Raw genomic sequence first — 22083 nt, forward strand, 5'->3', positions numbered from 1 at the left:
GCGACAATAAAGTAGTATTACAGAAGGCATTTACAACAGCAGAGAATGACTTTAGTTCTTTTCTGTTTTTGGCTTGAAAGATAAAGGATTTTGATGTTGACAGACAGGAGGTTTGGGGATTTTTTTTCCTTAGACAGGAGAAATTCTAAGGCACGCAGGTCTTCTCCTGCCGGAGAGAGCCGGGGATTAAATATATCTGTGCAACTGTTGCCCAACAAAACATTCCAGCACAGAGAACTATCCGCCATCAAATTCTCTGAAAGGCAAAATGATAATTAGGGACAAAAAAAAATAGGAATAATACAGTTTGCTCACTAACCTTCCACACTGACACGCAAGCTTTTAATCACTGTTCACTTCGACAACGACACGCCGACTGAACACTTCTTTTAACTTAAGGTTATTTACAATACTTTTAAAAACATTACAAAATACTTTTTTTTACATTGTCATTCCTACCAAAATAGCTATGGTACATAAGACATGTTGGAGTGAAATAACCTGTAAAGTGAATGGCCATCAAAGTAGCATTTAAAATTCATCATCAGAAACAGGTAAATGATGGTAGATGAGAGGGTTGCCATCACCCACACGACTCCCCCAAAACCGGTGTGCAGTGTTACAGTGATGCACACAGAGCTGAATACTGTATTACCACACACACAATATACTTATTTATTCTTCATATAAAGTTAAAATTCAGCATCCAAAGGATGAATTCTCCCTTTCTCTTAAGTCTTAAGATTAGTCTTAAAGATTCATCTTAAATTAGAAATGCATGTGACTTGTTTTTTTATTATTATTATTTTTCTTTACAAAGCAAGGGAATAAAAAGAAATATTTTTGTACCTTCACAAGTACACAATACTGATGTAACATCACTAGCACAGAGAGTGGATGTCCCCCGCAAAGCCCGACGGTGCTGAGACAGCTCCACTGTGACCCACCCCACTGACAACACAGTACAAAAAACACCACTTCGGCACAAAGGCCAGATCACAGCTGCCCTTTGCACCATGTGACGACACGCTGACATTTTACCTCGTAAGCGGCACAGCTAGGACGCTGCGTCTCAGGAGGACCAGAGAACATTCTTAGTTGCATACAAAGTAATGGCTAGACATGAGTTAGGATATATTGTAGGAGCTCAGCTCTTCAGGAACACCCTCCAAAACTCCTCAGTTTTATATATATATATATATATATATATATATATATATATATATATATATATATATATATATATATATATATATAGAGAGAGAGAGAGAGAGAGAGAGAGAGAGAGAGAGAGAGAGAGAGAGAGAGAGAGAGAGAGAGAGAGAGAGAGAGAGAGAGAGAGTCCTATACTGTCAATTTAAAGAGCTTGGTCCAACAAAAACCTTAAAGTCCAGCACGCTTGCAGTTTTCTCTGCTAAAAATGCGCACTGGCCAGTCCAAAAGACAAGTCAAAGAAGATGGGCCACCCCGGGCGATCAGTCCTCACGCAGCCACGCCCCCTGTTGGGAGGGGCTCGCACAGCCACGGCAGGAACCGATGGTCCCCGCCAGTCCCTCTGATGACATCATCCTTTACACAGTAAGCAGAGTACCATACGAAGGCTTATGACATGGCCAGTACTGAAACGAACAGGGACACACGAGGAAATAAAATATAATAAAAATTAAAAAGGGCAGAGTGGGAAGCGTTTGTATATTTGAGGTTGCAAAAGATCATTTGTCCAGTCAGGTCTGCAGTGGGCTTATCCAGTTAATGAACTGTACAGATGGACCTCAGGGAGGGTGATAAACCCAACTTACTGCTAAAACTAATAGCACATCTTTTTTTTTTTACATTTTTATTTTTTTTTATCATTATTTAGTTATAAGGTTGGGGCAGTGGCCTTTGTAAATAAAGGCGGCTTGTTTACAAAAGTTATCGATTGAGCTGCAAAAACAGCATATAGACATTAGTCATTGACTAAGAAATATCTATTACAGTTATACAACACGTGAATAAATAGCCGAGGCAGTACCCTCACCCTACACAGCAATTCCTCTGCTTCAGGGGAAAAATGTAAAAGGAATTTTTTTTTTTATTTATTTCTTAAATTTAGAATTTTTTTCCTCCCTCTGTGTCAGCACAGCTGACACCATCCACTTCAAGTCAGGCAGCCTGTAGGCAACAGCGTGTTGTACAGGCAGAGAGAGAGAGAGAGAGAGAGAGAGATGGCCTGATGCAGCTGGTCTGAGAACCACCTCTCACACTCTCTGCTCTAAACCCTTACACTTATGGAAATTTTGGAGTGAGGCCCAGTTCTCTCTACTTGGCAATAAACTCAACATTCAGCCATATAGATGAGCCAAAGTAGTACTGTAGCTGTGGCAAAGTGCCATACCTACTGAGACCAGCAGGAGGCTGTAATCACTGAGTCAAACCAGGGGATGGAGGGTGTGTGTGTGTGTGTGTGTGTGTGTGTGTGTGTGTGTGTGTGTGTGTATGTGTGTATGTGTGTATGTGTGTATGTGTGTATGTGTGTATGTGTGTGTGTGTGTGTGTGTGTGTGTGTGTGTGTATGTGTGTGTGTGTGTGTGTGTGTATTTTTCTGTTGCCATAGACAATTTTACTGTAAATGTATTTTGGTCACTCTACCAACGTTTAGGACGTTTCTGTGCTTGTGATGACCTCAATGACTTTAGCTTCCTGTAGTGAAGCCTGCATAAAGGCATTCTCATTCTCGTCTGAACAAGTTTAGCAAACGTACAGTCAGTTATTTTCAGTTCTCCAACCTAAATAAATAGAGAAGTGCTTGACTCGCACTCACATGGCTACAAGTGGAATGTCCAGAGCTGGAGACAGCCAGACGCAGCGCTTCCAAAAGATCTGCAAAAACTTCTCAGTGTAGGTGTCTGCGCCCTGCGAAGCTCAGGCTCGCGCAAGCCACGACAGAGAAAAGGATAAAAGGCAAAATTTGATGATGACGTCGCCACAGTGACGGCGGCGCATGGGGGTGGGGGGGTGGGAGGGGGCCGGGCCCCGCTACCTGATCCGCCCGTCGGCTCTGGGCGGACCCAGCTGGGACTTGGGGTCGGGGCTGAGCGAGCTCCATGCCGTTTCCCGGCAAGACTGCATGACTGGGCAGCCGCTGGGCGTCGCTGAGCACACGTCCGCCGCCGCCCACACCTCGGACACCAGGCCGTCCACCCAGCGCTCCAGCGGTGCCCCCGTCAGGCCGGCGTTGTGCTCGGCCGCCTCCACCTGGCCCAGGTGCACGGGGATGTTCAGGATGGGGTTGAGGCCGTGGAAGCTCTGCTCCATGTAGCTGTTCTTGGCCGGGCCATTGTGCAGTTTCAATGCGTCCTCTGGGTGAGGGGGAAACCAGAAAAATTAAAATAAATATGGGAGAAAAGGTTCCTTAACGACCAAGACACAAAGAGAAAAGCTTCTCAGATTCCTGAGTTTATCAAATAAAAAGACTTATTTCAGGTATTTAAGGGTCTGTGTAGTTCTGAGTAATGACTGGCTAGTCCATTTTGGTAACTCACAAGGAGTGATGGACAAATTAAAAGGTAATCACTCTTAAAAAATGCCTTGCTCGTCTTGGCCAGGAAAAGGAAACATTTATTAAGGAACAAGTGGATGAGACTAAATTGGGCAGACAATCTAGCACACCAGAACACTGTGTGCTACTGAACTAACAAACTCATGAGATACTGTTCAGTTGCTTGTTTTGTCTGGGTCGTTGCTAATTCTTAAACCTTTCCAGAATCCGATCTCCACTTGCGTAACAAAAGTACTCTTCATCATTTCACGCCTATTTGATCAGTTCCCCACTGTGTTAAAATTCTTCATGGTTCTGGCATGGTGCCCTTTTTCCACAGAGGTGAAAGCCGCAGCACACGTCTGGAATGGGCACGTCTGCTTGCCAAGGGGAGGCGGGTCGATCGCGATGGCCAATCGGTGAGTTTCTTGCACACCCCGAGACTCCGAGGTGATACTCGGACACCTACGCAGAGCTAGTACTATTCTCTACCATCCGTCGGTCATCTTCGGGCTATACGGTTGAGGTTTCCCTATTTCAGGGTGGTGGGTGCGCCGACTGACGTATCCAAGGTGACTTTACCGAGGGAGGAGCCCGTGACCTTTTATTGGTCGCTGTGGTGGAGGCGTGGTACACGGGTGGGCTCTGCTCTAACCGCCACCTCGACCGCCCACCATGATGGTGATTCAGCCTGAGTCTACCAGCCATGCTCACCCACGCTAGCTGCCTTGCCATTCGGGTGATTTTTTTAAATGAAAAATTGCTTTGGCGATTAAAAATGTTTGTTGATATAAGTAATGGAAAATGTCTTTTCAACTTTAGCGGATACATTTGTCAATACCTGAGATTTGAATGTTTTGGTCGGGTAAAATAACACGTCATATAAATGACAGGCTTTTCCCCATGTTAGGTCTTATACAAAACACAACAATGATTAAAAAAAAGATTCTGAGTTAATCTTAATCTTATTTAATTTTTCTCAACACATACTGGTCCTGACATGAACGCACTGCTATTATTATCCCTTTTCCCCCGTTAGTTTCATTTCACCACTCTCCTCTGGATATTAATATTTGTGCTAATTATAGCTGACTCATAATTATGCGCTGGCCAGTTTTAGCACCTGTCTGAGGCTGTCCATCCTGTCTTGTTGTCATTATCAGTTCTCACAGCAAAGTTAAGAAAGCCAAATGTTTGCGTCACAGTTTGTGACATGCATGAAATTAGATGGAAACATGTCAAAACCATCTTCATTTGTCATGTCAGCGATTTGTTTTGTAGGAAATGACATCACGTAACACAATTTTATCACTAAAGGTCAGTTTGATCTGCTGAGCTGAAACGTCTTTCCACAGACGTTCATTTTATCGCTTGCAAATTTGCGAGGAAAGTCGACGGCAGCGTAGAAGGCCGCAGCGCGGACCTCGTTCTCGCCGCAGCCCGCGGGGGGGTCCGCCACCAGGGTACGGCGGCAAAGTTCGGGTCGTAGCGTGGGACAATTCCAGCATGTTTTTTTCCAGAACGGGTTTGTCCCGGCGCGGGTTTATTCCTGTGTAAGGTGACCTGAGGTTTTGTACGCCACTCATGTGAGAGTCTATATTTAGCTGGCAGAGCAGGACAGGCTCGAAGCTCCGAACGTGGTCTCTGGGAGCCCAAGCGAGGGTGACCTCACAGCGGCGGATCCCGCGGCTCAGCAGGGGGGATCTGAGGAACACGTCACCGCTCTTCTCGCGTGAATGTCACCATGGTATCGCAAATTAAAGCGTAAATAAAATCTGCATGTGGTGACCGGAATATTTAAATGATGCTGATTGTTATGGAAAGGAGGAAAGACACTCGTGTCGAATGTGTGTTTTCCTGCGCGTGTGTTAGGCGGTGCAGTTATCTCAGTCGCGTTCTCTCTCCCTTGGGTAAGGCTTTGTGCTGGAGGGGTGGACGTGTGTGAATGCACGAGTGAGCCCCTGTGACCTCACGCTGGCGAACAGGCGGGTGTGTGCAGCGCGTGTGCCTGCGTGGCTCACCTTGGCGGATGGGCAGGTGTTTGTGGTGCGTGAGGGGGGTGATGAGGAACCGCGTCTCGGCGACGGGACTCCAGTGGTGCAGGACGCGCACCGTCCACATGCCGGGCCGCAGGGGCAGGTTCAGCGGGGGCCGGTAATGGGTGAACTCCGCCCCGGCGTCGATCAGGATGTCGTAGGTGGCAGCAATGACGTTGGTGGGGTCGATCCACACCACCGTCACGGTCACGTTGAGGCCCTTGCCCCACTTCTGCATGCCCACGGGCTCGTCGCTCGGACTCATAAGATTCCCGAAGTTCCGAAAGATTCTCTCCTTGGCATCCCAGTCTGTCCCGATCTGATGCAAGGGCAAGAAAGCAAGGAGACTTGTGAAGATGAAAGCCAGACAGAGGAGACAGAATGAAAAGTCCCCTATAGCTCAGAGGGTCCAAAACGATTTGCAAGACAAGGCAGGCTGCTGTGTGTTGTCTGTAAGGCATTTCCACATCCCTGTAACCTTGTCCCAAAAAGTAACTAATTTTCAGAGTGATACTCACAGTTATGAACCCTTCTGAAATGTGTTTTAAACATTTACATTCAAGGCATTTAGCAGATGCTCTTGTCCAGAGCGACTTACAGCAGTGCTTAGTTGACTCCATGGAAGAAAGCCTTGTGCTAGTATACTAGTCTAAAGAGAGCATTAACCTACAGCCCTGTCAGAGGGACACCCTACTTTTTTTTTTTTTGAAAACCTCCTACAGTTTGACTGTGTTAATGACTGTGTTATTTGGTTTGGCAACATAACACTTGTACTTGGTGTTGGCAGGGTTCTAAAACACCATGGTTTGGGTTTTTGATTAAAAGTGCTAGTCGGTGGTTCAGTCCTGGGTTTGGTAACCCAGTGCTCTGCATAATTCTTCAGCCTGCTGTAGCTCTCCTGTCCAGCTTGTGAGAGAAGGAAACACAAACTGCAGAGAAGGGGTCTCCTTCCCTTTTTTTGAGTCTTTGAGCTTAACAATGAACATCTTTTTTTTTTTTTTTAGCACACCATCATACTGACTGGCCGTTCTTATTTTTTTTTCAAACCACGTGAAATATCCCTTAAAACCAGTGGGGAAAACAACAACAAAAAGCTGTAATACTGCAATGTGTTGGCTCAGTGGTCCTAGACGCTCAGATCTGGACAGATGCAACACGCATGATCACGCGAAAGTGCTGAAGCTACCGTGACCGAGTCCTTCTGTTCGGCTCAGTCCTGAAGCTGTCGTGTACAAAAACACAGACAGAGGATCCAAGGAAGAAAAAAACCCACAGAGCCTCAAAGAGCCCTAAACACATCGCACCGACCGGCCACGATAGGGCCAGTCGAGCTGAGCATCAAACTGCATCGAACCGGCATGAAGACCGGTGCCAGTTTTTGATTCCCACTCCTACTACATGTGTATTTGTGGCAGTGGTGGGTAAATGGGCTTGAGTCGTCCAATGCCAGCACCTCCTTCATAAGACAACCCCCCGGCCCCCACCCCCACAACACCCCCCGTCTCCCATACTGGTTCGGCGCCTCCGGTAAACACAGCCATCTGATCTGATCAAGGGGTTTCGCAGCTCTGGTGCAAGTGGAGCAACGTCGGAGTTGGCGGCCAGGGCTCTCGTGCTCAGGGCAGCTGTCGGAGGTGCATGCATCCCATAACAAAAAAAAGTTTTATGCATCATGTGTGGTGGTGCAAGCACACCCCCCGACACCCTGCTGCAGTGAAGCGTGCAATCATTATTTTACCGTCCCCCAATACCGGACAGACAAATCACTGATTATGCCAAAGGGCAAGACGACCGGTACAGCGCAGGCTGACAGCTGAATCGATGAAGAAGGTCTGAATTATCGGTTGTTTAACGGAGTATGTCAGGCAGAGTGTGCAGCGGAGTGAGATTACCAATAATATTCAGAGGTCAATTTCCCTTGCAATGCGTGCAGCACGGGGGGGCTTGTGCACGTATACGCTCCAGAACCTTTTACTGCTCTGGGGAAGAACAAACCAGCATTGTTCTCCAACTTTTTCCCCCCGTTTTGTTTTAATTCACTGAGCTGTGCTGTTTACAACAACCATTTCTCAATGTCCTGAAAGCGGGTGGAAATGAGCTGGCCCGCGCTTCTACCCAGAGCGTCATCACCGCTGTGAGAATGTGTGTGACAGTGTGACAGTGCTTGTTCAGTGTGACGGGTATGAGTCACCGGGAAGACGATGCGACTGGTTCTGATCTGAATCTCATTCTGACACATTCTGTGTACTCGGTGGGGGCGGGCGGGGGGGGTGTACATCTGACATGCTGTTCAAATCCAGGCCACGGAGGAAACGCTCACTGGCTGCTGGATTAAGGGGACCTCCACCAGCCCCCTGTTCAAACGCACCGCATGTGAAGACACGCGTGTTTTGGTCAAAGACATGAATGAGGTTCCATCCTCCCAAGAGACACGCGAGCCTCGGTGTCCCGGCTTGGAAACAGGGCTCAGCACCACCGAGCAAGATGCAAACTTGCTTACCTCGGTGAACTGCAGACGGGTGAAGCTGTTCGGTGGGTTGGTGAACTTGAAGAACTTCTTGGGTGTGAGCCAGGTCTCCAGGGTCTCCAGCTTGTTGGTGGCCAGGTTGGTGGCATGGTGCTTGACCAGGTAGCCCTGGAACTCATCCGACAAGAAGTAGATATGGACAGACGCAGGATGCCCCATGGCAAAGTACCTAGAGAGAGAGAGAGAGACAGAGACACGTGATTGGCTTGGCCTCAATATCTGACACATCACGCTGGCCTACTACAGTCAACTCCAACACTTCAGACCAGGCAAGAATTTAATAAACACAATACACAACACTACATAACAATATATAACAGTCTACTACACACACTACACAACACTACATATCAGTACATAACAGTTTACTACACACTACATACACTACATAGCAGTACATAACAGTTTAATATACACACTACACAATACTACATAACACTATATAACACTACATAACAGTTTACTACACACACTATACAACACTACATAACACTACATAACAGTTCTGTGGGTACTGCTGGACAGTTTTATGCGTTCATTGCTGGCTTGTGTGACAAGCAGACACATGGGTGGAGGAGATCCTGGAGTAGCTCACAGGTTGGGGCTCTGCACTGCCCTCATCAATATTCCCGCAGGAGATAGCGGAGGTCCACTACTGTCACCACCCAACCCCCACCCACCCTCCAAAAAAGCTGAACAGCAAATATTTACTGGAGGGCGGCTCTCGGGGTGACGGCCAGCTCGCAAACATCAACAGAGGCTCTATTCACATGGCCCCGCCTCCCCCTTTCTCGCTGCTGATGTCATGGGGCGCTTCCAAAAACAGAGCGCTTACTCTGTCTCACACCGCCCCTCGCTCCTCCTCCACACACCCCCTCTAACCGACAACAAGCAGTTCCTTGTGACCTCCCCCGCCCCCTGCCCTCTGCCAGGAGGTGTGTGTGTGTGGGGTGGGAGGGTGGGGTGTCTTCCTCCCACACAACTGACCCAGTCTTTGTTCAGCAGGGCTTTGCGCACGTCGGCCCCGATCCCAAAAGCAGCGGGGTGCGGTGTCCCGTACGAGCTCCTCCAGATTCACCTGGGAGCTTCTCCGGTTCTCGTGGCAACAAGTACTCTGTTAGTTTGGCAGACTGGCTGGTTCTGCTGGTGCGAGTTACTGACGTGTGACGCCTGTTCTCCTTCTAGCACTGCGGTTGGTTTCGGCGCGTAACAAAGACCGAGCCGTGCAGCCGAAGCAGCTGCAGTTAGCATACAGTCACTTAATCCTGCTAATTACTTTGCTGTTACTTCAAAACGGTTTGCCCCTGGCCTGCTAGCAGGCTAGTCGTGCTGAAGGCCTCGCTTTGACCACAAACAAACAAACAAACAAGCCAGAATGTTTTCCACATTCAGCTTTTGCCCGTGAAATCTCACGGAGAGGTGCGCTGCTCTGTTTGACCTGCTTGTGTTTCTTTGCCACAGTGGCAACTGATCACCGTGGCAGGGCTCCAACCAAGGCGGCACGCGGGCCATCGAGGTCCGGCACCGGGGCGCCACTCACCTGCAGCGAGTGTCGGCGGGGTCGCCCTGCAGGGAGCTGGCAGCGTGCGCCAGGCCGAGGCGGGCGAAGGCGTGGTAGTGGGTGAGCTGGGCGTCGCTTAGGCTGCGTACGCCATCGGCTTCGTCGAAGGCGCTCTCCCAGTAGGCCGCCAGGCCCGGCGTGGAGGGCGGAGGCGCACCGAACAGGAACGCGTCCAGCTGGTTGAGGATCTCCTGGTTGACACTGGCCTCGAACTTGCGCGCGAAGAACGTGGGCCTGGCCGTCTGCTGCAGGGGAGACGAGAGGGGGAGAGGGAGAGGAGGAGGGTGAAGGGAGGTGCCAGAAGATGGGTGTTGCACTGTGGGGAGGAACAGGAAGGGGGGGGTGAGGAAGAGTGAGGGAGATGGAGAGAGTGTGTAAGAGAGAGAGAGAGTGCAAAACAGAGAAGAGAGAGAGACAGACAGACATAAAGGAAGAAATAGCAAGTGGAAAATGAAAAGAGAAGAGATGCACAGGAACGAAATCAGAGAGAGAGAGAGAGAGACAGCAAGCGAGAGAACAAACCTGTACAGCAAAGCCAGAGACAGAGCCTCATTCTCAGGAGACGTAATTGATGGAAAAATAACAATCAAAGCGGAGCTATCTCTGGCAGAACGCACAGGTCGCCTTCTGCTCATCTCGGCTAGCACGCATCCACCTCGGCTAGCCGCACACTCTGACTGCTAACATGGAACGGAGGAGGAGGAGGAGGAGGAGGAGGAGGAAGAGGATGTTGGTGAGGAAGCTAGGACATGAAAAAAATAAAAAACAACTCCACACTCCAAATCGTTTCTGAAGCGACAGCAGTCCACCAAACAGCCATTTTTATTTATTTAAGAGAACATGTCTGGAGAGATGGAGAAGTGACAACAATGGAGATTTTACATCAAACATTTGAGATTAGGCCCCCACCCACCTCCCACCCCTCCACCCTCAAAAGCACCAAAAGAGCTGGTGGTGGGGGTGGGTGGAGCACCAACAAAAGAGAGAAAGGAGGTGATAATGTCAAGGCTGCTCTGTGAGCGGTGTGAGGCTGCTCTGTGAACTGTGTGAGGCTGCTCTGTGAGCGGTGTGAGGCTGCTCTGTGAGCGGTGTGTGGCTGCTCTGTTAGTGGTGTGAGGCTGCTGTGTGAGTGGTGTGTGGCTGCTCTGTTAGTGGTGTGAGGCTGCTCTGTGAATGGTGTGAGGCTGCTCTGTGAGCGGTGTGAGGCTGCTCTGTGAGCGGTGTGAGGCTGCTGTGTGAGTGGTGTGTGGCTGCTCTGTTAGTGGTGTGTGGCTGCTCTGTGAGCAGTGTGAGGCTGCTCTGGTGTTCAGGGCCGAGAGCAGTGTGAGGCTGCTCTGTGATTGGTGTGTGGCTGCTCTGTTAGTGGGGTGAGGCTGCTCTGTGAATGGTGTGAGGCTGCTCTGTGAATGGTGTGAGGCTGCACTGTGATCGGTGTGAGGCTGCACTGTGATCGGTGTGAGGCTGCTCTGGTGTTCAGGGCCGAGAGCAGTGTGAGGCTGCTCTGTGATTGGTGTGTGGCTGCTCTGTGAGCGGTGTGAGGCTGCTCTAGTGTTCAGGGCCGAGAGCAGTGTGAGGCTGCTCTGTGAGCGGTGTGAGGCTGCTCTAGTGTTCAGGGCCTGAGACAGACAGCCATGGCGATCTTGGAGTAATCACTCAATACCCATGCTTGTGCTCCTAGTGGCATGTGAAAATCTCCCCCCCTCCCCCCACGTCTCTCTCATCCAGAAATGGTTAACCATGGCGGGTCATCACGGAGGCCCTTTTGGACGCACCTCTTTGATACTGATAGTCAATTTGAGCCTCTGGGGAGTGATGTTGAGTTGCATTTAGAAAGGCTTACAATGTGGTAGTTATTTTCAAGTGCTGGGTTTTGCTCATTTCTTCTTAAAAGCAACTCATCCTTCGCTGATGGGCTAACACAAACACACACACACACACACACACACACACACACACACACGTTCAGAAAAGGAAACTCTAATTACCACTACGGTTAGAGGCGCCAGCCCAAATACCTCAGCATGTCATTTGCTTTCGGCCTGATGTGCTTTTTGACTTTAATCACTGAGCACAGCAGAGCTCATTTTGGACCCATCACTCCTCGCGCTGGGCTAGGGGACCTGATCCTCACAGGCTGGCAGTCAGAGGGGAGGGTCCGGCTCGTGGCCCCTGCTGATGACGTCATGGGCTGGCACACGGGGACGCGGCAGGAGGTTTATGTGGGAAATGACTGGTGAGGGGCGTACAGGAGAGTGCCCAGCTGAGCTATGAAAGAGACAGCCTGAGGCACCGCAAAAGAGGAAGGTTGATAAAAGACAGAGTGGTAGATGGTGAGGAGTGAGTAAGGGGGGGGGGGGGTGAACGCCTGAGAGTGAGGGAGAGCGAGGAAACGAAGTATACGAGAAAAGAAAGAAAGCTGAGTCTCGCCGTTCTATTCTGAGGTGGTGGTGGGTGGAAATGCAAGCTGTTGCCAGAGCAGGGCAGGGCCCCAGGGGTTAATGACCGGGTCCGCCACGTGCCTCTCACCCCAGCTCCTCCGACGAAGAGCACTGGCCTTCTTCTCTCTTCTTCGCTCACTCTCCCATGGGTTCGTCCCTGGGGGGGAGGGGCGGTGACCGCGGAGCAGGAGGGGAGGAGTCCCCTGTCCACTGCTGGTGCGACTCCGCGATCCCGTCCCTGTGGTGCTGCTACCACCTTCGCGATTGATCTCTCGCTGTTAATTAGGGACGGGGGTGCGGCCAGAGCCGCGTTAACATTCTAATCGGAGGTGGGGCGGGCCCGGGCCTGAGAACCCGGTTCATGCTATTAGCTGTCGGTTAGAGGCGAATGAAAGGGCAAATTGTGCGTGCTTAAACGCCGAGCCGGTCCACAATGGCTGGATGCTCGGGGGATTAACGCTACAAAAATAAAAGCACCAGGGGAGGTTAGCAGACCCCCCCAAACATACACCCCCCGCCCGGGTTGCTCCGCCGGCCGTTTGTATTTGGCTTTCGCTGTGGGTGGAGTTTTGGCGTCAAAAGCGAGGGGCCTTACCTGGAAGCGTGGCAGGTCAGAGGGCTTGAAGTCGTTGGGCGAGCAGCCGCACCAGTCCACGATGTGCTTGTACTGGCACTTGCAGCCCAGCTTCCGGTTCCAGTTGGTGATACGCAGGTTGTTGTCCACCATGGTCTCGCAGTGAGGGCTGTTCTCCAACACAGTGTGGAAGAAAGACTGCAGAGGGGGAGGGGGAGAGAGGGAGAGGGGGAGAGAGAGAGAGAGAGAGAGAGAGAGAGAGAGAGAGAGAGGTAATGACACTTGATAAAATGAAGATGGATGTCTTACAGGGAGGCCCTATCTGGAGGTCTGTTCTGTTAAATGTCTGTATCATCAGGCTTTAAAAAAAGCAAGAGTGGTACGCCCTTCTCAAGCTGGAATCCAACCTAAGGCAGGATAAGGAATCGCACCCTTCTCTCTAATTCGTCCATGTTGGTCTCACAAACACGCAGCTGGGAGACCGGGACAGCGGTTTCCTACTGCGTTGTTTCGCTCTCACTCACCTCGGCCGGCAGGAGCGTGTAGGCATAGAAGCGCTTCATGCTGGTCACCAGGTCGTCACGTGAGTTCACCACGTAGTCCACGAAGGCTCGGCTCAGCAGGAACCAATCGGAGCCGCCGTCCACGGCCACGCCCTCCGGGATTTTCCTGTCGCCTAGGCGCCACATGTGCGTGTCACACTCGAAGAACAGCCGGTCCAGGCCCTGCTTTCTGATGAACCTGTGCAGGGCAGTCGATGGAACACTTAAAAAAAAAAACCCTACCCTTTCACCGGATGGTGCTGTGACCCCTCCCTCCCCACCGTCTCCCCAACGCAGGAGTAGCTGATTCCCAACTGCCATGCTAGCTTGTGACAACTACCAGTCTGGGTGGGTGGGTCGTTTTGTTTGTTTCTTTTTTTGAAACCAAAAGCAGTTTGGAACAGCTAGGTACACTCTTTGAGGAGTGCGCTAACTGATTAAATTATGTATGTGTGATGCTAACTAGGGCTAGTGTTGCTCTGATCGACCGGTAGAAAACTGAGCCGTCATTCCCTCCCAGGAAGGCCATGGACGGCTGGGAGCTCGTCAGGATTCGAAACCGGGCGCCCGCCATAGCGGGCGACCCTCGCAGCCGGGTGCGTCGCTCTGAAAGGGTCATGCTGGCAGGCTGGTGCTAAGCTCCACTGCAGCGTTCGGGCACTTCAGGCTGAAGAGCTCCCAGCACCAGGGATGGGGCCCTCGTGTGCTGCCGACACGCCAGGCATGTAGACAGAGGGAGGAAAGGGATAGAGAAGCTGTTAAACAGAGCTCGGGGGAGCCTCCTTCACCTCTCACTGAAGTTCCACAGACCCATAGGTCACGCGAAGTCCAGCAGGCCTTCTAAAGTGACAGTTAGTGACCCATAGGGCTTCTGCCCCTGTGTGAAAGCGTTCGGCGTGAGTGATCACGGACCTGCCACAACACCCACCCGCCTTGAGTTCTACTTTATCATTAATGTGGAAAATTGATAAGGGGGAGTTCAGGTGGGTTAGAGGAGTCGGCGAGGGGGGGGGGGGGGGCGGTTCAGGTGGCGTGGAGGAGCTCTGCTAGGGGAGGTGGAGGAGTTTAGGGGGGTGTTAGGGAGATGAGGGTAATCTTAAACCTCGGCTCTCACTCGGAAGTATCACATACCGAATTGTCACCTGGAGGCAAATCTTACCCCATGAGGACATTTGGCCAATCAGAATTGCGGAATATGGGGCGAGGCGAGTGGCCACGGAGGGCGGTTCTGCTACACCAAGACGAGGAGCATCCAGCATACTCACCGGGCATTGTCCCGGCCGTGGGACTTGATGAAGTTCATGTTGCGGTACTTGGACAGGAAGGCCACCAGCTGATCGTTGGTCCTGGGAGGGTGGTGTTGAGCAGAAGAAAGAAAGGAAGCAAGAGGGAGAAGAACCCACAGGAGGGGAGGGGCTGTGAGAAAACCCTTCTTCTCTTTGTAGGGGTTAAACAGCTTGCTTGGTAACTTTCATTTGCAGGTGCGTTATATTCTGTGGCAAATAACGTCATTTCTAACATCCATCATGCCAAACGAGGTGAGAGAGAGAGAGAGACAGTGAGAGAGAGACAGAAGAGAGAGAGGATCAATCAGGCTAATGAGGGGTTGTATAAATGAGTGCAGGGCATGGGGGATTCTGGGAGATCTCTAACACACACACACACACACACACACACACACACACACACACACACACACACACACAGCTGCAGTGAACCAGATACAGGCCCTGCTGTCAAGCCTGCTTCACCACTGCATGACAGCCACTGACTGTTCATGTTAGCTCCACTCTCATTATACTGTTCTCTCTCTCTTTCTCACACACACACAGAACCTGCAAACATCACCCTGGGGATGCAGGAGGAGAACCCACCACACAATTACATTTCATTGCTGACCATTTCATTTAATGCATATTGGACACGGCTAGTTATTATTATGTCATTTGAAACAGCAGCAGTATGCAACACTAACGTAACACATTCTTAGGGTGGAGAACAGGGCTGTGTATCCTCTGATTCCCAACACCTCATTATGTGATGTTGAGCAGATCCGGGAGTTTGTATGCTGCAAAAACCAAAAAAATGAACAAGCGTCTGTCATGCCATCGCGGTCAGGTGTGAAATGTTCAGGTCTATATTAAGACCTCTTTTATGCAGGCACCATCTTCCTGTCTCCTCCATACCTGTGGCTGCAAACATCAATCATACACCCACTCTCTGTCTCACACACACACACACACATTTTGTCTGCTGGAGTTTCAAGCATATATTATTGGACCTAGAACCACCACAAGTTGGCATAAAACCAAATTACACTTATTCGGGCTATAAAAGCGTCATACAACTCACTGTCTTTTACTCCCTTATGCACACACACACACACACACACAAAGCACTTCTGACCCACACTATCTGCCTGCTTTCACACACAGAAGCACATACACGTAAACACACCAAAGTACCTCTGACTCACCATGTCCGGTTGCATCAGTTAAACACTCACGCACACACACGGACACGCGCACACACACACACACACACACACACACACACACACACAAAACACTCACATGCACGCACATGCACACACACAAACACAAACAGTAGTTCTGACCTAGCGAGCCTGGCTGAGACTGCAGCCCTGCTGTATGGAATATCAGCGGGCAGAGGCCTGAGCGGCATCAGCAATGAGAATGACTGCAGGCCTGCTGTATTAGTGTGTGTGTGTGTGTGTGTGTGTGTGTGTGTGAGCGGAAGGAGGGAGCTAACTGACATGCAGTGCCATCACATTCCAAGAGAATAATGAGCAGCAAAGAGGGAGAGAGAGCGAGAGAGCGAGAGAGAGAGAGAGAGAGGACAAAGTGAAAGAGGGAGGGAGAAGGGGGTAGGGAAGAGAGAAGAATGAGGGATTGGGGGTCAGACAGAAGAAGGAAAATAAAAAGAAGGGAGGATGCGTGAAAAGAGAGAGAGAGCATGCAGGGGAGGGAGAGAGAGAGAGCAGACTTTATTTCTTCTCTCTCCTGAATAGGGCACCACAGCGGCAGTGCTGAATTCGACGAGGGCCCGAAAAAAGGAGCCGAATCTGCACAGACAATATTGGGGCTGATAACGGCACACCACTGAGGGACAAAACCCCCTGGGGACCAGTGACACTCCTCACTCCTCACTCCCGACTCCCTATTCCCCACTCAACACTCCCCACTCCTCACTCCCTACTCCTCACTCCCTACTCCCTACTCCCTATTCCCCACTCTTCACTCCCTACTCCCTATTCCCCACTCCCTACTCCTCACTCCCCACTCCCGACTCCTCACTCCCTACTCCTCACTCCCCACTCCTCACTCCCTACTCCCTATTCCCCAATCCCTACTCCTCACTCCCCACTCCCTACTCCCCACTCCTCACTCCCTACTCCTCAGTCCTCACTCCCCACTCCCTACTCCTCACTCCCTACTCCTCACTCCCCACTCCCTACTCCCCACTCCTCACTCCCTACTCCTCAGTCCTCACTCCTCATTCAGTCAGCGCACCATCTGTGGGGCTTCGGAGAGGCCATTGCAGACACAGAATTATATTACTTGGAAAAGCGGGAGGGTGGGGGGAATGACTGTGATGGTGGGCACTGGGTCACTCACATACGCTCATGCACAGGGGAGCTTCACAAAGACACATGCACTCAGCAAACATTTATTATCAGTTCAGTTTGTTTGAGTAAAATAAACAATAACTATAATAAGTGGATAAACAAGTTATATTTTTGTTTTTATATATGTCAGGGGTAAATCTTCCTCTCTCTCTCTCTCTCTCTCTCTCTCTCTCTCTCTCTCACATACACACACACGCGCGCGCATACAGTAAGGCAGGTCATTACTGTATTTCATTACAATGACAGGTCATTGCAGTGGGGTTCAGTGAGTTACTCATGACATGTTGCTCCATATTTTCTGGACATAAATATTGTTTGCCCCTCGCCAATAAGAAATTCTAATTTTTGTTATTGTGCCAGGATTTGAATATGGTTATCAATTTCTTGTGATTTTCTAAAACACAAATCTCTGGCCATTCGATTAGATGTGTTTATATAATGAGGGCAATTGTACAAGTTCCGACCAGAGCCCTTCTGCTGATATGTAGTGCATTAGCCACCCCATAACCTGCTCATCACTATAGATTTAATATATACCCCAGCACACCAACATACAAACACAGTCATCTCCACACATATACACACACATACACACCAGCGCACAAACACAGTCATCTCCACACATATACACACCAGCGCACAAACACAGTCATCTCCACACATATACACACACATACACACCAACGCACAAACACAGTCATCGCCACACATATATACACACATATACACACCAGCGCACAAACACAGTCATCTCCACACATATACACACACATACACACCAACGCACAAACACAGTCATCTCCACACATATACACACACATACACACCAACGCACAAACACAGTCATCTCCACACATATACACACACATACCAGGAAGGCGATGGGACCAGACGGTATCTGCGGGAGGGTCCTCAAAGCCTGCGCAGATCAGCTAGCCCCGGTATTCACCGGCATCTTCAATCTCTCCCTGACGCTCGGTATCGTCCCGTCCAGCTTCAAGCGGTCCACCATCGTCCCCGTCCCGAAGAAACCTCGACCCTCCTCCGACCTCAATGACTACCGCCCTGTCGCCCTCACATCAGTCGTGATGAAGTGCTTTGAAAAGCTAGTCAGAGACTTCATCACATCTTCACTGCCAGCCTCCATGGACCCACTGCAGTTTGCATACCGCCACAACCGCTCCACTGACGATGCAATTGCACATCTGCTCCACACTACACTGACTCACCTGGACGAAGGGAGGGGAAATTATGTTAAAATGCTATTTGTCGACTACAGTTCAGCATTTAACACCATCATCCCCTCCCTACTCACTACTAAGTTGGAGGATCTAGGACTGCATACATCCCTGTGCGACTGGATCTCCAACTTCCTAACAGACAGACCACAATCAGTACGGGTGGGCAACTGTGCCTCATCCACCCTCACCCTCAGCACTGGAGCTCCTCAGGGTTGTGTCCTAAGCCCCCTGCTCTACTCACTGTACACCTACAACTGCACAGCCACTTCCAGCTCCAACATCATTGTCAAGTTTGCTGACGACACCGTTGTCGTGGGTCTGATCTCGGACAACGACGAGAGGGCCTACCTGGAGGAGATTAAACACCTGGAAAACTGGTGCCAGGAAAATAATCTCCTCCTAAACATCAGTAAGACAAAGGAGCTGATCGTGGATTGCAGCAAGAAGCAGGAGCGGCACTACCAACCTGTGAGGATCAGTGGAACCACGGTGGAGAGAGTAGATAGCTTCAGGTACCTTGGAGTTCACATCTCGCAGGACCTGTCCTGGTCCCGCCATACCAACTCCCTGGCAAAGAAGGCTCGTCAGCGTCTTTACCACCTCAGACGCCTAAGAGACTTCAGACTGCCCTCCAAAGTACTGCGGAACTTCTACACCTGCACTATCGAGAGCATCCTCACGGGGAACATCACAGTCTGGTTTGGGAATAGCACCAAGCAGGACAGACAAGCACTCCAAAGGGTAGTGCGTTCAGCAGAGCGCATCACTCACACGGAACTTCCTGACCTGCAGACCATCTACTACAAGCGGTGCCAGACCAAGGCCAGGAAAATTGTGAAGGACCCCACCCATCCCAACAATAGACTCTTCTCTCTGTTGAGGGCAGGGAGGCGCTTCCGCTCCCTGAAGACCAAGACAGAGAGGCTGAAGAGGAGCTTCTTCCCACAGGCCATTCGGGCCCTGAATCAGGGAAACTGATAAACTGTGGGGACCACCACCACCATGTAACATAACTGTATATCTGTACACCTGTATATATAGATTTATACTCAATTACCTTGTTACACAACAACTGTAGATATGTTATTATACAAAATGGATCTGTACATTCTGCAGATTGTGTACATATATACCCAACCATATTACACCTGCACTGTACATTCTGTAGATTGTGTACATATATACCCAACCATATACATTGTACATTGTGTATATAATCATAATATACATATATTGTACATACATTGTTAATATATTTTGTACATACATAGAATATATATATTTATCTTGCATATATACATTTTTCTCTATGCACCCCTGTTTCTCTTCCTCAGTTTGGACAGAGCACTCTCCACCGTTTCACTGCACGTTATACTGTGTATGACTATGTATGTGACGAATAAACCGAACTTGAACTTGATACACACCAGCGCACAAATACAGTCATCGCCACACATATATACACACACATACACACCAGCGCACAAACACAGTCATCTCCACACATATACACACACATACAAACCAACGCACACAGTCATCTCCACACATATACATAAACATACACACCAGCGCACAAACACAGTCATCTCCACACATATACACACACATACACACCAACGCACAAACACAGTCATCTCCACACATATACATAAACATACACACCAGCGCACAAACACAGTCATCTCCACACATATACACACACATACACACCAACGCACAAACACAGTCATCTCCACACATATATACACAAACATACACACCAGCGCACAAACACAGTCATCTCCACACACATATACACACACATACACACCAACGCACAAACACAGTCATCTCCACACATATACATAAACATACACACCAGCGCACAAACACAGTCATCTCCACACATATACACACACACACACACACACCAGCGCACAAACACAGTCATCTCCACACATATACACACACACACACACACACACCAGCGCACAAACACAGTCATCTCCACACATATACACACAAACATACACACCAGCGCACAAACACAGTCATCTCCACACATATACACACAAACCCATCAACAAACCCTCAGTCTCTAACCCCCCCTCCTTCTCTCTCTCCCTCCTCCTCTCCCCCTCTCCTTCTCTCTCTCCCTCCTCCTCTCCCCCTCTCCTTCTCTCTCTCCCTCCTCCTCTCCCCCTCTCCTTCTCTCTCTCCCTCCTCCTCTCCCTCTCTGTCACCCCTGACTCTCCCCTCTCTCCCTCCCAGCTCTTTAATGAAGCCTGTCTCTTCACACCACAGCCAATGGCTCATCAGGCTGCTCGAGGCACTGTGTCACCACAGCAAGCCAACGGCCACGGGACTGGCCCCAGCTCGCACACATTGATGGGGTGAGTGGGGGAGACAGGGAGAGAGAGAGAGAGAGAGAGAGAGAGAGAGAGAGGGAGACAGAGTGCAGAAGCCATAATGGCTAGACGCCCCTCGTTTAAGGAGGATAAAAGAGCGCAATCAGACGCCTGGGTCCTCTCGTTACACCGTCGCTCACAGGCTGCTCTTGTGCAAACATGACAAACACCACAGCTTTCTGCTGGCCCACGTTTGACCCCCAACACCTTAAACAGAGGGCTGCCCCCACCACACACACACACAGAGGAACTCACCTTAATGGGCTCATACATTCACACATTTTGAACAGTGCTGTGAGGAATATAAGAAGTCAGCCCGCACCCCCAAATTGGGAAATTTGGAAATAAGGGGCTGCTTCCAAATGGCCCCCGAGCTCCAGTCAGCAGGCCGGATAAAAAGGCTCTCAGCTCCTTAATGTTCCAGTTTAAGAAGCTTTAGGCTGAAGCTCGCCATTCCTTTCTCCCTCATGCCTTCGCTCCCTCTCTAGTGGTGCTGACTGATGGAGCACATGGATTAACCTTGGACGGCGCTATGGGACAGTTCGGAATTTATCACCTGCTGCTATTGATCGCTGCTCCTCCCTCCCAGCACCACCTCCACCAGGTTTTGAAAAGGCCGAGAAAAACGAGTATCTGCCTGATTTTAATCCGTGAGGAAGACTGAGCGATACTGCACCTCACCCTGGTGTCTATTACAGATCTGCATAGTTTTACACGCACGCGCACGCACGCACGCGCACGCACAGGGTGGGTGAGCCAGCTCGGCAGACCCATGCACTAGGACCACGTTTCATCTGGCAAAACTGGGAATTGCCTTTTTTCCCTCTTCTACTTTTTTCATGGTCAGAAAAAAGAAGAGTTGTGAAGGAACGGCAAAGCCGAGAGAAGCAAATAAGAAAGGAAAAACGAACTGCAGAACGAAAGCACAAAGGGAAACTTAGCCGGCGTGGGAGTCACTTTGCTTCCCACACACACACTCATAATTTTACTCTTCGCCTTTTCATTTATTTGCCCTTACATCTTTACTTCTAAGCTACTATTCCAGATTTAGACGTCTTGAATCGGCACAATTTTTATTCAGGGTTTGCGTGTATGAATCTGGCTTGTCGAATATTGTTTTGTACTCAAATGCGCTGTCCTTTTTGTTAGTAGGAACCGGTTCCCCCGTCACACTTTTGTGCCTGTATCGGGGCCCGCGCGTAACCGGCGGCGACCCAACGCTGGGGGCCACGGTGCTCTGGAGTATGACCCCTCCCCAGCTCTACCCTGCATCGCACCTGCTGACACAAAGTCAAATGCTGTCAGCCGTCGCCTCATGCGGTTACCCATAATCCCTACGAAACTGAGCGAAGACGCCACACGGACCTGATCTCCCATGGTGCCTTGTGGCTAAACGACGCCGTGCCATTGGCAAAGCGTGATCAGCGAGGCCAGATAAGGCGACGCCCGGCTAAACCCAAGCAGACGGCCAAACGGCCTGAGCACAGAGGGCAGAGAGGCCCCCCTGGACAGCGCCGTCTGTGCCGAGGCTGACAAACTCCCCTCACGCACACACACGCACGCACGCACGCGGCCCTCACCTGATGGGGTAGTCAGCGGCGCTCA

At 50.2% G+C, this 22083-nt stretch overlaps 1 protein-coding gene across 3 annotated transcripts in view; it reads right to left on the reverse strand.

Moving 5' to 3' along the window:
* Positions 1-781: 781 nt before the first annotated feature.
* The window catches only part of xylt1 (xylosyltransferase I), a 52943-nt gene continuing 31641 nt past the window's right edge, over positions 782-22083 (reverse strand). For 2 of the 3 annotated variants that reach the window (XM_035531760.2, XM_081710879.1), the window contains 8 exons: positions 22059-22083; positions 14464-14544; positions 13181-13397; positions 12678-12854; positions 9624-9889; positions 8057-8252; positions 5542-5875; positions 782-3341 (listed from right to left, as the gene is read on the reverse strand). The exon at positions 22059-22083 is cut by the window's right edge and continues 178 nt beyond it. In XM_035531760.2, the coding sequence (XP_035387653.1) occupies positions 3019-3341; positions 5542-5875; positions 8057-8252; positions 9624-9889; positions 12678-12854; positions 13181-13397; positions 14464-14544; positions 22059-22083 (1619 nt within the window). In that variant the 3' untranslated portion in view covers positions 782-3018. The remainder of the gene's footprint in view (positions 3342-5541; positions 5876-8056; positions 8253-9623; positions 9890-12677; positions 12855-13180; positions 13398-14463; positions 14545-22058) is intronic. The other variant, XR_014122710.1, reaches the window with a different exon arrangement.

The sequence above is a fragment of the Electrophorus electricus genome, chromosome 3 (genome assembly GCF_041902795.1).
Source record: "Electrophorus electricus isolate QZ-2024a chromosome 3, ASM4190279v1, whole genome shotgun sequence".
Lineage (NCBI taxonomy): Eukaryota > Metazoa > Chordata > Actinopteri > Gymnotiformes > Gymnotidae > Electrophorus > Electrophorus electricus.